This window comes from Hippocampus bargibanti, linkage group LG05 (genome assembly GCF_051943395.1).
Source record: "Hippocampus bargibanti isolate YZ-2025 linkage group LG05, ASM5194339v1, whole genome shotgun sequence".
NCBI classification, from domain to species: domain Eukaryota; kingdom Metazoa; phylum Chordata; class Actinopteri; order Syngnathiformes; family Syngnathidae; genus Hippocampus; species Hippocampus bargibanti.
Genome location: NC_142738.1, coordinates 5,614,070 through 5,630,527, shown reverse-complemented (window position 1 = coordinate 5,630,527; position 16,458 = coordinate 5,614,070). Strand labels below are relative to the sequence as shown.

Sequence of the window (16,458 nt, the reverse complement as noted above, 5' to 3'; positions counted from 1 at the left end):
TCGTCGGTGTTCGAGAAATTACGTGAGTTTCCCTGACGTAAGAAAACTGGGCGAGGCCCTTGAGAAATCACTGACATTCATTCTGTCCAATCAGAACGCAGCATGACCATTAACGACGCAATCATCGAAAAGACGATGAAAAAGACCCGCCTTTAAACTGATTGATAGTTGTATTGTCCAATCAGCATAAAGTTGGACGTCTTCCCCGTGTATTAAAGGAAGTACGCGATAACAAAGAGTTACTCACTACAACCAGACCGAGCAAGAAATATGACAAATGAGAAAATGGAGAAGCAACAACAGGGGAACGCCTGACTAGGAAACCCGAAGCAAAACATGGGGCCAATTTGGCAGAAAATGAAGCGTCCGTACATTGACCTTCATCTCTTTTTAAGACGAAGCCAGCTGGTCTTCCACGAAGAATATCAGAATACGTGACTGGTTTGTCTTTTTCTCCCCGCATCATCCAAAAAATGTCTCCGGAGATGACTTGTGATCGTAGAGCAACCACCGCCGCGGCCATGGAGAGGTTGGGCAACCGGGGAATGGCACTCTTGCCTTGGACTAAACAGATCCTGACAGTGCTTTGGGAGCATCTTTGGATTATGGTTCGAGTCATCTACTGTACCTTCTTGTCTGGTAAGAAGGAAGCTCCAAAAGTTTCCATTCTGAGACTACAGTGTCTAATCGTTCATGATGGAACGCCCGCGGTGCGTTTTCGTACCCACGGAAACACTATTTCCTCAAGTATCGTTGGCATTACATGTATGATGATGATTATTATTTTTTTGTATTTTATTTACCGATTATTCGGACTTCAGGGTTCAACTTGCTCTTCGCCTAAATTCAATTTTATACTATGTTTCCAGAAACTAAGTTACCAAGACTCAATACTCATTTTGGACCGCGTGTAAGCAGCTTGAATAATGAAGTCAGATGGAATTTTAAGCTCTAGTGGATTCAAAGGTACCAGAACAACTCTACAAAATATTAAATTTGACGCGTATTACTTGGTTAACTCGTCTATTACTTAGTTAACTAATATTCAACAACGAATATATTTCAGTGTGTTACAGCGCCGAGCTGTTTCTTATACCACGTGACGTATTTCAGTTAGTTGCAAAAGAAAACGTTTTTTTTTTCATTTGATAACAAACTGATGAAACATTAACAGACGAAGCATAACAGCTGAATAACATAATTAATTCCTAACGTTCCAACCAAATGAAAAAAACGGAACGTAAATTTGTTAACCAATACTGGCCCTGTGGCTTTTTTGAGGCGAGTTGCTGTTACTTACGGTGTGTGATTTTATCATCGGCATATTCTATCTAAACTAGATGGAAATATGTTTTGTAAAAACATCAAAGGCTGAACTCGATATTTTAAATTGATGTTCGATCAAATTTTACGTTGGGCGATTCAACAAAATATATTTGCTAACGTGACTTTGCTAGTAGTTTTTCGACAGAGAAATAGGAGTTGACTGGAATAACTTGAAGATTTGACTAAAAACGGCTCCCCCAATTGTTTTGGAGTAAATACATTCCATGCATTGTACTGTTGAATATTCAGACATCGGTTGTTTACAATACAGTGATACCTTGGCTTACGAACTTAATTGGTTCCCGGACAGAGTGTAAGGCGAAAAGTGTGTCTCCCAGAAATTAATTTCCTATAGGAAACCATTAAAATGAGAATAACCCGTTCTCAGGTCCCCATAAAACACCATTTTCTACTTTCTAATTTTCTAAACTTACAAAACTACACAAAATATACCTTATTTTATTAATCATAAATGTGCTATGGTATTATAATTAAAGAAATAAACCGTACTGTATAATAAAGTTGTTTTATGTACCTTTGTGATGGTCGTTGATGGCTTGATGGTGTCACGGTTTTGCGAGGTGGTGATGGCGGGTGCGGATCCCAAAAAGCAGGCAGGAGGGAGCAGGAGATTGTTTGCCAAATTGTATTAAAATAAAGGTCAGCAGGAACAAAATGTAAAACATCAAAATCATCTGAACAGAAAAAGTATCAAAAGAAAACCAAGTGTAAAAGTCCGCCAAGGTTAAACAAACACATGCACAGCATACAATGCATGCGATTGCAGGCAAAGCATGCAGCAAACAATGAACTGACACCGGATGGTCGTGCCGGGTGTCCTTTTAAGTGTCAGTGATTAAAACGACCAGCACCTGCGAGGCTGCAGGCCGGGCTGACGTCGCTACCCGTTGGTCGCCAATCTGATCGGGACGACCAGCACCTGTGCATAATTCTGACTTTATAGTCAGAATTCTGAGAATAAAGTGAGAATCTTGCCAACCATATATATTTTTTCTTTAGTGGCCCTAATCCTCTTTCGTACATTTCGTATCACAATATAAATGTCCACTTTTTCTCTTTTAGTTTTCCAGATGTTCCGCCTGGAAGTACACTTCCGGATCACAGACGACACGGGCCAGCATATTCAGCACAGCCCAACCGAGTCCTTCCTTTTCTCCTCCCTGTTCGACGGTGACGCCGGTGTAATGATAGGTCGATCCAACGGCTTGTCAGACCTCTGTTGCGCCGGCGGCGACGACGATAGCGGCGGCATGGCTGTGGCCGAAGCGCTGCTGTCAGGCCTGGCTTCTCGCGATGGCGTCTGTATGGGCTTCCACGGCGACTGGGATGTATTGCCGGCTTTCTCCAAGGAGGCACTCTTCCAGGATGATTCGGAGAAAGTCTGCGACGGCGATGAGTTTAACCATCAGGAAAGCCAAGATGCCTTTTGGCAGCCCACGTGCGACGACGACCCTTACGACATTCTCTTGAAGACCCCCAAAGCTGACGCGGCGGGCAAAGCGTCTGAAGAAATACTGGGCCTGAAGATGTGGGTCAGCCGATCTGACAGCGACTCCAGCTGGTCCAGTTCCGACGTGTCCGTCGCCGATCTGGAAGAGAACGAACGCCTTCTGGAGTTCTTCACCAGGTCCGACGACCCATATGACCCCATGTGTTTCACCGCCTGCACCGTCAGCAAACACCCGCAACTCGCCTCAACGGGCGACGAGGGCGGTCTCGCATCTTCGTCAGACGATGACGATGAGCTCTGGGGGTTCCTCGACCAAAAAGACGACCCTTACCACCCGCTTCACTTCCAGCCTCGTCTCAGTAATCACCTCCCTCAACTTACCTCAGAGCCACTGAAAGTCACTCCTGCTAAACACACCGCACCCAAAACACTCCAAAAACATCGCCAATGCGTCACGCATCGCCCTGACGCTGTTATACGGGTGCCATGGAAACGACCTACCCGGCGATGTCAATCACCCAACCGGCGGAGTGGACCTGAAACCCAAAAAAAGGTACGAGAGAACAGACAGTGACTCAAACACACTCTGACACACATCACTATTTTCTAAAACCGACACTGTGACTCGACAAACTATTTTTACATTGTTACGTTGAAGGGAACGGCTTGTACAGTTGCCTGTAATGACCCCAAAGTACAAAACACAAAAAGAAACACAAGTGGAAAAAAATCTTAATATAAAAATCTATATATAAAATGAGAAGACAAAATATGAAATCCAAAATTGAAATAGCAAATCAAAAAATAAAATTATAAACAAAAAAAAAACTAAAATTACAGCAAAAAAAACAAAAAACTATCAGTATCCTAACACAAATAAATACATAGTTTGATAAATAAATATAATACAGATGGATAAATAAATAAAGGCAAATAGAGGTAAATAAATACACGAAAAACAAATAAATACAAGCTACTAAATAAATAAAGAAATGAAAATAAATAAAAGTACATAAATAAATAAATAAGTAAACAAATAAAGGCAAACAAATAAATAAAAGCAAATAAACAAATAAATAAATCAAAGTAAATACATAAATAAAAAATAAATAAATAAATAAATAAAACACAAAAGCCAATAAATAAAAAAGCTAATAAGTAAATAAATAAAGGCAAATAGAGGTAAATAAATACATTAAAGACAAATGCAAGCTAATAAATAAATACATAAATAAAGGAAAGTAAATAAACAAAAGCACATAAATAAAATCAAATAAATGCAAGTATGTAAATAAATAAAAGTTATTAAATAAGTAAGTAAATAAATAAAGACAGACAAATAAGTACAAGAAAATAAACAAATAAATAAATCAAAGTAAATATATAAATAAATAAGTAAATAAATAAAGGCAAATGGAGGTAAATAAATACATTAAGAACAAATAGAAGGGAATAAATAGGTAAATAAAAGTTAATAAATAAGTAACCAAATAAAGGTAAATAAATAAATAAAAGCAAATAAACACATACATCAAAGTAAATACACAAATAAATGTTAATACATAAAAGCAAATAAATAAAAGCTAATAAATAAAGGCAAATAGAGGGTAATACATACATAAAAAACAAGCTAATAAATAAATAAAGGCAAATAAATAAAAGCACATAAATACATGAATAAAAGCAAATAGATACAAGTTCATAAATAAATAAGTTAGTAAATGAATAAGTAAAGAAATAAAGGCAAATAAATAAAAAAAAACTAATAAATAGGTAAATGCATACATAAAAGCAAAAAAAAAAAATCTAATAAGTAAATAAATAAAGGCAAATGGAGGTAAATAAATACATTAAAAACAAATAGAAGCGAATAAACAAAAAATAAAAGTTAATAAATAAATAAGTAAACAAATAAAGGCAAACAAATAACTAAAATCAAATAAACAAATAAATAAAGCAAAGTAAATACATAAATAAAACTAGTAAATAAATAATAAATAAATACATAAAAACAAAAAATAAAGGCAAATAGATGTAAATACATACATTAAAAACAAATACAAGATGATAAATAAAAGCACATAAATAAAAGCAAATACATACAAGTTCATCAATAAATAAAAGTTTATAAATACATAAGTAAAGAAATAAAGGCAAATAATTAAAAGCTAATAAACAAATAATTACAAAAAATACTTGAACAAATAAATAAAAGTAAGTAAGTAAGTAGTAAAAAAGCTAATAAGTAAATAAATAAAGGTAAATAAACAAAAGCACATAAATGCATAAATAAAAGCAAATAAATAAATAAATAAATAAATAAATGCTAATAAATAAAGAAGTAAATGAAGAACTAAATAAAAGCACATAAATACACAAATAAAAGCAAATGAATAAGAAAACAAAATCAAAGTAAATACATACATAAATAAAAGCAAACAAAAGAATAAAAATACGTAAATAGATGGCAAAAAAAAGTAAATAATTCACAGCAAATCAAAAAACACAAAATAGTGTCTTTTTTTGTGTTGTTAAATTATTTGTTTTTGTGGCATCCAGTTTTCCAAATGGACTGCCAGACGATGTGCAAAACAGTGTCCACTCCAGTGCCAGGGTTTTTGTCATTTTCACTCAAATTGCAGGACCCACAGAATATTGAGTTTTAGGACTATATAAACATTCAATACAGCGTAAGAAACCTTTGACTGTCTTCTTTCATCAGGAAAAAAAAAGTTAATTCCTAAATTATATGTCTGGACTTATATGAGCTTGAAATGGGGGCGGCTGTATGAGTTAACTGAGGCGCGATGTCTGTCGGAGGATAATGCGCGCGCGCCTGTACGCGAGGTGACTTGTTTTGTTTAGGGATTGCCGTGTTGCCATGCTGACCGGTCGCGTGACTCGATGAGTCGGCTGAGACTTGTTGCGAGCTCCCGACTCGGGTTGCATCACCCGCCACAAAATGAACACAACCACTCCACGTTGACTTTGCGCTCATTTTTGACCATCCATGACTGTCTTCCCTCTGTCCTTACCTCCATTCCTTAATCCCTCCATACTTTTTTTTTCCCCTTCAAATCAACGTACCGTCCATTTTTTTCTAAACCGATTGATTGACGTCGATGAGAAGGTTTCTTCAGCCGTCATCTGTACTTCTTTGAAGGTGTCGGGCGTTTTGCTTCTTATTCAAGAAGCTTCGTAAGCGAACTAAAATTGGCTGGTAGTTTTGGCCCGATAGATATATATATATATATCCCTACTGTCCAGATGTAGCGGTGCCAGAGTCTGCTATGATAGGTCCCTGCTGAGGCTACATTGATTACTTCTATTGTCCTGACTGATTATCTCTATTGTCCTGCCTGATGGGGTCTACGACTGTCCTGATTGCCCCATTTGCCCTGGTATCACTTCATCAGCATATCTCAGCCTATGTGGTCTAAGAAGTCTATTGTAATAACGATCCAAATTACACCTCACCCCACCATGGAGATTTAGTGAAGGGTTTTGCTGTTTTATGAAAATAGCTTCTTTTACTCCCCATGAAACAGCAAAACCCTTCACTAAATCACTATGGTGGGGTGAGGTTTAATTTATATCGTTCGTACAACAGACTTCTTAGGCAACATAGGCTTAGTTATGCTGATGAGGTGATACCAGAGAAAATGGGGCAATCAGGCCAGTCGTAGACCCCATAATAAGGCAGGATTATAGAAGTAATCAGTCAGGACAATAGAAGTAATAAGTGTAACCTCAGGGAATAGTCTTCTGCTCCCCCCCAACCTGAGGGCAGGGACCTATCATAGCAGAGTCTGGCAGCGCCACCTCTGGACATTAGAGATATATCTAGGGCTAGAGCTACCAGCAAAAATTTAGTTCGCTGACGTAGCTTTTCGGATGAGGAGCGAAATGTCCGACACCTTCAAATTTGTACAGATGACGGCTGAAGAAACCTTCTCATCGATGGACCACTCCTGCACGACTGAGAGCTGACACAGACGATTGATTGACGCTTTGATTTTTTTTGTGTGTTCTCTTCTAGCGCGAGGTCAGCTTCTCTCCTGTGGTGGAAGTTCACGTGATGCGGGCGTGGCGCTTTGCCGCCGCCGCCTCCCGCAAAGGACCCTGGGAGGAGATGGCCCGCGACCGCGTGCGCTTCCGCCGCCGCGTCGGCGAAGCGGAGCGGGCGGTCGGGTACTGCTTGGAATCTGCGCACCGGGACAGGATGCGCGCTTATGTGGACGCTTGCACGAATCCAGGATGATATTTATTGATTTATTTTTTTATTTAAGACTCTTGGTTGCAGTGATTTGTTTTATTTATGAGATTGATGTTGATATTTTGCAACTATGTACCTCAAAACATTTTTTGTGTGTGTTGTTATTGTTGCACTGACTAACACTTTGTTATGGTAACTTGTCGCCTTTCTATTCATAATCATAAAATGATTTTTTTTAATGTATGACCAATGAATGTACAGCAGCTAACTTAGATGCTAGAATAAAAAAAAAACAAGGTCTTATTTGACTTTAAAAAATATTGAATTCAGGTCTGGTGCAATTTTTTTCATTTTTTTTACTGGATGGTTTTTAATGCCATTTTTTTGTACACAATAGCAGTTTGGTACACACTGTGAATTTGGATGTGGATAATTATTAAAACTGTTTTGACTGATGAGAACAACTGACATCAATAAATCATTTCAGATAAACAACTTGCGAGTTATTTTCGATTGAGTGGAGCTGCTTTTTGAAGAAGAACCTCTAATGTCTCGGCACATTCACAGGAAATGGCGCCATTTTGTTTTAAGTATGTCCTCACAAGTAACATTTAATAATACATTTTACGTATTTATAAGCGCCTTTCAAAGCTCTCAAGGTCACTTTACAGTCACGGGATTAAGTTTTTCTGCGAGTGAGCAGTGGCAGGCACACGCGCAAGCGTTCATTCGACCCGGAAGTAACTCAAAAGATAGAAAGCTAGCTAGCGAATAAATAGCTAATAGCCATTAGCTAGCGAACAGATAGCTAATACCTAGCGACTACATAGCTAATACCTAGCGAATAGATAGCTAATACCTAGCGAATAAATAACTAATACCCAGCAGCTATATAGCTAATAAATACAGTAGCTAGCTAAATATCTAGCTAGCCAGCTTGATAACAAGATAGCCAGCTAATAGATTTTCAAGATGTCAACTGAAGATGCGTAGCTGATGGTTTGCCTACATCTGCTCAATTAATAATAATAATAATAATAATAATAAAAAAATAATAATAGCACCTTTCAAAACTCTCAAGGTCACTTTACAGTCAGGAACAGTTTTTCTGCAGGTGAGCAGCGTTAGCAGCTAATAGATAGCCAGCTAGACAGTTAGCTAACTAGCTATGTACACTTGAGAATGAAGATGTAACCATGAACATGAAGTTAAGCCGACATCCCCCATCCTTCCGCATTGGCAACTCGTCACCCGTAGCTCAAGAGACGCCAACGCTTTACAGTCACAGGATAAGTTTTTCTGTGGGTGAGTAGCGGCAGCCACACGCGCCAGCGTTCACTCAAGCCGGAATAAGTCAAAAGATAGAAAGCTAGCTAGCTAATAAATAGCTAATAGATAGCTAGCCATTTGCGACATTAAAGGTGTCATCCTCCGTTAATATGTCGAAAATCTTACACACACAGACTAGCCAAAATGCTACCACCCAAAAACGTTCACCAAAATTAATAATAATAATAATAATACATTTTATTTCTAAGTGCCTTTAGTACCCTTTATATAAAAACAAAATGGCGCATGATGAAATGACATCCCCGGGGACGCTGCAATCAATTTGCAGCATACACGTACTACATTAAACCCAATTGCCGTGACTGATGCACAATTAGCTTGTTGCTAACACAAATCCTATGTGACATTAGCTTCACTGTTACTCATATGTCTGTCGATGTACTGTATCATGAATTATTAATGCGAATAAAATGTCAATGACACTTCCATTTTGACTCCTTTCTGGTTGCTTAGCAACCGGTGCCAGCGTGGCAAGGATTGCAGGTGATTGCAGCACATGTGGGTGATGATGATAACGATCGTCAAGTCAAAGGTGATGATGATGATGATGAAGATGCTTTCTAGCTTAACCTCCAGGGTGGCAATTAGTTGATGATGCAACCCTGAATGCGGCATCGCCTCGATGCCTCAAACAAAGGTAAGACAAATCAGAATAATCGTGACGGACCTTCATACTGTGATGAAATTTGGTTAACATCTCTTTCATGAAGAGACGTACAAAAAATGTCAATATTTCAAGGACAACCGACACCATTTTTTTGTTTCCTAACTGGCACCAGAAAAACGTTTTATAGCATCTAAAATACCCAAAACACGCAGGCTAATAGTTATTTTAATGTCAAATGAAAAACACCAATAAAAATGACTTAAAGTGTCCAAAAACTACTTCAAATTGAAGGCGGAAATGGCCAGTTAAAGAAGGCCCCGCCCCCTTGTTCGTGACGTCACACCGGGACATCTTGCTTTGCTCTAGAATCAAAACAATGGGTTTAGATTCAGAGAAGATGATTTCTTGTAACTCATCCAGTTATGAATATGATTCAAATAGTTCTGAAGAGGAAAGCATAAATGTTTGCAATCGATTAAAGAAGTTCTTCCGGGTCATTTTGAGGCGCCTGGACTCCAATGTAGCGTCCCAGAAAATGCACAAGATGGCGCCCAAGCTCCGTTGGAAATGGGCTGATTTGTCTGCTGGGAATTTGTGTCTAATATTAGTATCTAATTGTAGTCTTAAAATATATTTAATATAATTAAAATATAGCTATATGCAGTGGAATCTTTGTAAAATACGCTCAGTAGAAGTCATTTGAAGTGATTTTACAAATTATGGACACAACTTGTCAGGAGGCGTCGGTTGTCCTTTATTAAAAGGAACAGGGAGTCAGCCATTTTGGTTCGAAATCGCAATCCATTCAATGTGGTCATTTCCATTAAATACTGCCGAATTTGTGGAACAATTGAGAGCCCACAATGTGTTTCACTTTGCAACATGATATATGGTAAACATAAAGAGACTCTCAAAAAGGCTCACAACCCCAAAGCCTAAAACTCAGAGGAAGTCTGCCATTTTGTTTTGAAATTGCCACGATAGCATTGTTTGTGGCCATTTCCGGCATTTTATAAAATGTTCACGTGTCGAAAAAAACCTCCCAGTTTCACTTCCAAGATAGAATTTTCTGTCAACTGTTTATCATTAGTTGACCCACAAAAAAACTGCCAGTTTTGACTTTAATTTAGTATTTGTGTCACGTCACAATTTGTGATAAGCAATTTGATATAGCTTTCTTTAGCAGACTGAGCTTTAGTGTAGCTATTTATCTTGAATTTAACCACAAAAATGTCTGCGGTGACTCGACCTGAAAATATACGTGACGCCATACATTTTAGTTTGAACCGTTTTAGGTGTAGTTTTCAAAACTCTAAAAAAGACGTCATTTTAATTTGAATTGACAATTCTAGGGTCACTTTTTCCCCAAAACACCATTCATGCATTCATTCCGTGAAATGAATGTGCTGAGTTTGGAGTTGTCAATATGTAATCTGCTGCCCCCATGCGGTGTAGTTATGTACTGCGCCATCCCTTGAGAGTTTTGAAAGGCGCTTATAAATGACATTTATTATTATTATTATTATTATTATTATTATTATTATTATTATTATTATTATTATTATTATTATTATTATTATTATTATTATTATTATTATTATTACACTATTACTACTACTACTACTACTAATAATAATAATACATTACATTTTAAGCGCCTTTCAAAGCTTTCAAGGACACTTTACAGTCACAGACAAGCATAGGTACTATAATAAATAACATAATCACAAATACAATGCAATAAATAAAATACAATTAATAATAATAATAATAATAATAATAATAATATAACATTCAATTTATAAGCTCCTTTCAAAACCCTCAAGGACCCTTGACAGCCACAGGATAAGAACAAAAATGTTTTTCTGTGGGTGAGCAGCGGCAGCCAGACGCATCAGCGTGCACTCAACCCGGAAGTAACGCACACACATTTAAAGGGCAACCGACGTCTCCAGACAAGTTGTGTCCATAATTTGTAAAATGGCTTCAAATGACTTCTACTGAGCGTATTTTATAAAGATTCCACCACATATTGCGATATTTTACGTTTTAAGACTCGCTCTGAATATTCAGGAAGTCTTGTTTTTGAGTTGGTGACGAGTCCGTACGTGACGTCACTGAAGGAACGCCCCTGACCGAAAAAAAAAAGGGCACATTGTAGCAGTCCTTCCATCACGTCAATGCTTGTTTGGTCTGAAAAACTCGTGTTGCACCATAAAGAGCCAGAAGAGGGCGTCCAAGCTCCATATAAGGAATTTGTCAGCCTGTGGAAACGGTTATTATTATTATTATTATTATTATTATTATTATTATTACATTGATTGACAGAGATGATTGGTAACCAGTAGTAATACAGTCGGTCGTTTATTTATTTTTATTATTTTGTAATTTTTTTACATTACATATATATATGTACACAACCTTATTTTTCCTCTGAATCATATTTGAACAAAACGTTAATGTGCATATAGTTTGTATATATTTCAAATACATTTTCCTTACATTTTAATCGATGAGGCTAAAAATGACACAGAGCAATTGAAAACAATTCAAAATTCGAGAAGCAAACAGCGTGGAGCTCGAGTCGTGTTTCTCACCAACGTGAGCCGTTTTGCCGACTCGAAAGTTTGTCCTGTGCCTTTTGAAATGGAAGCCCGCGGAAGAGAAAGCCAGCCAGCTTGTTACGAGCAGCACTCGGCAGTCCGCCTAGGCATGGCTTTTAGCCATGCATTATTTAGCTTTCATTTGCACAAGACAAGATACAATGTGTGGCTGCGGCGTGCCAGAGGGATGTTTTTGGATTTGGAATCGTGTGGAAACTTTACTCTTATCTACCCCCCCCCCCACCCCCACTTCTGCCTATTTGTGCTACTTTGCCAAACATCCCCGGGATTTCTTTACTTATTTATGGGTGCTTTTCTATGTTTGTTTTTCAGTAATTTGATTTTATAATGTACTGTATATACAGTATTACGGCGATAGTTTAATTATTCCAGTGATTGTGTAACTCGCGGGTATCTTGTCATTGGTTGCCACGACAACAAAAATATAATTTATTTATACTTGTTGTTCTGTTTATATGCGAAACTTTATATTTGTGTTTTTCTAGAAATCTTTGATACTTTATTTATAATGTTTGTCATTGTCACTTCCGCTTCCGTGTCTTGTGTTTTCGATAAAAGCGAGTACGGCGCGACAGACGGAACGACAGTCTCGACAGAGACACGCAAGCAGAGTAACTGCTAGATAGAGAATGACAGTCTCAAGTCTACGTCAACGTTTGTCTACTTCGGTTCATAAGGTGCACACGGTTCGTTATTAACTTCCTTATTGACTGAATGTTTTGTCGAACTTATTGTCGAACTTATTGTAATGTTGTTGTTTTAATGTCCTTTATAGTTTTCACGGTGTACAAGTGTTTCACAATAAACGTTGTGACATCAGTACAAAGCGTCATCCTTGACCAGGGTAGATACAGATTGGTTTTTGTTGTATTTTTCAATTATAGTTTTCCATATTTAGTTGCGATGGGTCATTTGAGAACGAGCCGGTTCTTAGAGCCGAATCTCTGAAGAGAGCCGGTTCCTAACAAGGAGCCGGAAATGGGAGCTGACTTTTTTTGTCTCCTGTTCCCCGCCCCCCAGTCTTCGGTTAAACCCGCACCTGATTGGTCGATATCCGTGGTAGAGGAGGGAGGGGAGAATTACAGACACACGCAGCAGTGAGGAGAAGGGGGAGGGGGGGACGTTAGGGTAGACAGGTGGACAAATGTTATCAGATTATGCTATTATTATTATTCAATTATTATATTTTTTTTACTAGTTGGTATGGTAGCATTATTCATATAAAAAGTAAATTAGTGTCAGATGATCATCAGACCATAATAACCACAGGGAAAGTGAAAGTTAGTGGATGCTCTCTGTGCACATATAAATCAAGCCATATACATTAAAAACATGATATTGTGTATTTTTTACATGAGTAATTCGTTTTTGACATACTTTTACATGATTTTTGGTAGTTAATTAATTTAAGCAAACAAACAAACAAACAAACTGAGGAGCCATTTTGGAGCCATAAGTTTAGTGAGCCGAGCCAAAAGAACCGGCTCGCTCAAAAGAGCCGGAATTACCATCACTAGTATCTCGCTAGCTAGCTATCTAGCTATCTAGCTGGTTGTGTATATTTATATGATTATAATATTATTTTGGATCTGTCATTTTGACGTGCCATGTGCACGTTTTTTTTATTTCGCGTTTATTTCATTTATCTTGACGTCAGTTTCTGTTCTTTTTTTTAAATTGCAGTTTACAAAAATTGAGTTGCAATGCTGAATCATTTTTTTAAATACTGTTTTTTGAGCATACTTTTTGTTTTTCCCCCAATTTGTGCAAATCTGTAATTTCATCTTCTCAACAATTACTATTGTCCAATTTGTGGTCCTCTTTGCAAGCATATTGATCATCTTTGTGTTCAATCAAAATTAAACATTCAGAAACCTCAGATTTTTAAATTGGTAAATAATCATCAACTTATTTTAGTTATACAGCTAGTTGTCACGCTGGGTATCTGTTGGCTATCTATTAGCTTCTATTTGCTACCTTTTAGCTAACTGGCCGGCTAGCTAGCTATCTGGCTAGCTATCTATTAGTTATATAACTAGCTGTATATCTGGGTTATATAACTATTTATTATATTTTTATTATTTATTATATTTATAAGATAACTATAGCTAATATAGCTAGCTAGCTTTTTTATCTTTACTTCCGGGTTGAGTGAAGGCTGGCGCGTGTGTCTGCCACTGCCACAGATTGCTGCATTTCTCCATGTATGTTTTGAACTTTCAAGTTCTCCCTCGTCATCTTCTCATGACTGCGCTAGCTTCATCAAAACAGCAGTCGAGCACATGGTGATCTCGGCATTTGGCCGCGACTTGCCTTCTATTATTCTTTCTTCCTAGGGAACACTTTATCTATCCACACAAATTCTCTGCAAACACAAGAGAGATCCAACCTCTGCTCGCCCTTTCCTCAATCTGCTTTGACGGGAGGGTTTTTTTTGTCCAGGCTCCGGAAAAAAAAGTGCTGCTGAGCAAAAGCTCTTGAGATAAGCACACAATAGACTTGGGGAAATTTGTTCACCTTCTTGATGAGGCCTGGAACATGTCCAGAATGTGTTTTCTTTTCACCACACAGGGAACTAACATTTTAGAAAATTATGCTTTGTTTTTTTTACATTTTATTTTGTAGGGGGGAGGCTTTGACAGCAAAATGACAGGGCAGCAGTGGGTGTTGACACTAGCACGCCACCACACGTCTTCTCCGGGATGCAAAAGGAGATTCCGATGAGCTCAGCGTTCCTGATGAGTGACTGAATGCATGTGTGTGTGTGTGTGTGTGTGTGTGTGTGTGTGTGTGCGCGCGTGTGTGTGTGTGTGTGTGTGTGTGTGTGTGTGTTTCATAATGAACAACTGGAGGAGAAGTGAAATGTTTGCAACATGCAGATCTTAATAATAATAATACGTTTAATTTATAAGGACCTTTAAAGGACAACCGACGTCTCCGGACAAGTTGTGTCCATAATTTGTAAAATGGCTTCAAATGACTTCTACTGAGCGTATTTTACAAAGATTCCTCCGCATATAGTTATATTTTACGTTTTAAGACTCGCGCTGAATATTCAGGAAGTCTTGTTTTTGAGTTGTTGACGAGTCCCTACGTGACGTCACTAAAGGAACGCCCCACACCGAAAAAAAGACACATTGTAGCAGTCTTTCCATCACGTCAATGTATTTTGCTGTATTGTTTGGTCTGAAAACCTTGTGTTGCACCCAAAAGCCACCAGAAGAGGGTGTCCAAGCTCCATATAAGGAATTTATCAGCCTGTGGAAACGGAGGTGGCCACAAGAGGTCGCCATTTTGTGCCTCTTTTTCATTGAGACATCTCCCCTCAATGTTGCCTCATAATGGCACGGAATAAATTCTTTAATCGATTGCAAACATGTATGCTTTCCTCTTCAGAACTATTTGAATCATATTCATAACTGGATGTGTAATAAGAAAGCATATTCTCCGAATCTGAAACCATTGTTTGGATTCGCAGCTCAATTTTTTTGCAGATTTTGGACACTTGAAGTCATTTTTATTGGTGTTTTGCATTTGAATAAAAATGTCATACTGCTTGTTTTGGGCATTTTAGATGCTATAAAACGTTTTTCTGATGTCAGGAAACAAAAAAGTGACGTCGGTTATCCTTTAAAAACTCTCAAAATGCTTTCATTGTTTATTTATACATTCAATTCAAAAAGGAGTCCAAGATGGCGCCCGAGTAGGCTTTTTGTTGTTGTTTTTGTCTTGTTTTGTGTTTTCTTTTGTCACTTTGTGTTGTTGTGCGTCATGTGGAACGGATATGGATTGTTTTTCAGCATTTTTGGCCACGACATTCATCAAGGAGGAGACTGTGCTGAGCGGTTGCGCCTTTTCGGCAGCATGAATATGCCAGTACTGATTTTGAATGGGAGGAATGTCTGTGCCATTCGACTGCCATCGCTGGACATCAAAGGGACCATTGTGCTATTTTTGCGCCTGTAATGGGCAGCATCTTCACAGCCCCGCTTTGTTCAGTGGAAAGATCGGTGCTGTTGGACAGTCTGCGGCTGGATGGATGCATGGCTTGAGGAGCCCGCGATAAGAAGAAAGGAGTGTCAGCGCAGAGCGCCGATGCATATGTGGAGCTGTCGCGGCTTGGAATTGAAGCGGATGTATGTGGGACAGGAGATGGGAGTCAATGGATGCTACAGCTGCGTGTTTGCTTTCAACATTTAGCTTGTAGTCTACCAGCACATTCCACCATGATGTCCCTGATCCACTGGTAAAGAGACACTTTGATCCTCTCCTCTTTCATCTAGAACTGCTTCATGTAACAAAGAGAGTACAGAAAGTCCTGAAGAATGAATGACTCTCTGTGTCGTCATATTGTCTTTGTGTTGTCATATTAGTTTTTTATTTTTTGTTGTTGTTCTTTTGACTCCAAGACGGCGCCGCGAGAGTGGCTGCCTTTTCAGCAGCTCATGTATTTTGTTTTTCTACTTTCATTCCTTTCATCACTTAGCTGCAGTGAAATGTAAATTTCCCCACTGTGAGACTAATAAAGGCAAATCCAATCCAAAATCGGGAGCCTCACAACCAAATCATGACATGACATCTTAACATGTATATAATAGGTAGCTTGCTAGGTAGGTAGCTAGCTAGATAGGTAGCTAGATACGTATAGGTAGGTAGCTAGCTAGGTAGGTAGGTAGCTAGTTAGGTACCTAGCTTGGTAGGTAGCTAGGTAGGTTTGTAGGTAGGTAGCTAGGTAGATAGACAGTAGCTAGCAAGATGAAAGAAGGATAGGAAGAAAAGAGCATCAGCGCAGAGCGCCGATGTGGAACTGTTGTGACTTAGAATTGAAGCGGATTTACGCAGAGCAGGAAATGTGAGACAATCT

General features: G+C 38.2%; 1 protein-coding gene across 1 annotated transcript; it reads left to right on the top strand.

The window, feature by feature from the left end:
• Positions 1–205: 205 nt before the first annotated feature.
• On the top strand, positions 206–7,502 carry LOC148897613 (uncharacterized). Its single transcript, XM_088996279.1, has 3 exons — positions 206–639; positions 2,410–3,350; positions 6,837–7,502. The coding sequence occupies exons 1-3, from the start codon at positions 474–476 to the stop codon at positions 7,056–7,058; spliced, it is 1,329 nt and encodes a 442-aa protein (XP_088852405.1). The 5' UTR covers positions 206–473; the 3' UTR covers positions 7,059–7,502.
• Positions 7,503–16,458: the final 8,956 nt, after the last annotated feature.

Excerpts from the sequence above, each read along its gene's own strand:
- LOC148897613 (XM_088996279.1), top strand. The coding sequence starts at position 474 with ATGTCTCCGGAGATGACTTGTGATCGTAGAGCAACCACCGCCGCGGCC. Across the intron at positions 640-2,409 it reads CTACTGTACCTTCTTGTCTG|TTTTCCAGATGTTCCGCCTG; the intron begins GTAAGAAGGAAG and ends TTTCTCTTTTAG. Across the intron at positions 3,351-6,836 it reads GACCTGAAACCCAAAAAAAG|CGCGAGGTCAGCTTCTCTCC; the intron begins GTACGAGAGAAC and ends GTTCTCTTCTAG.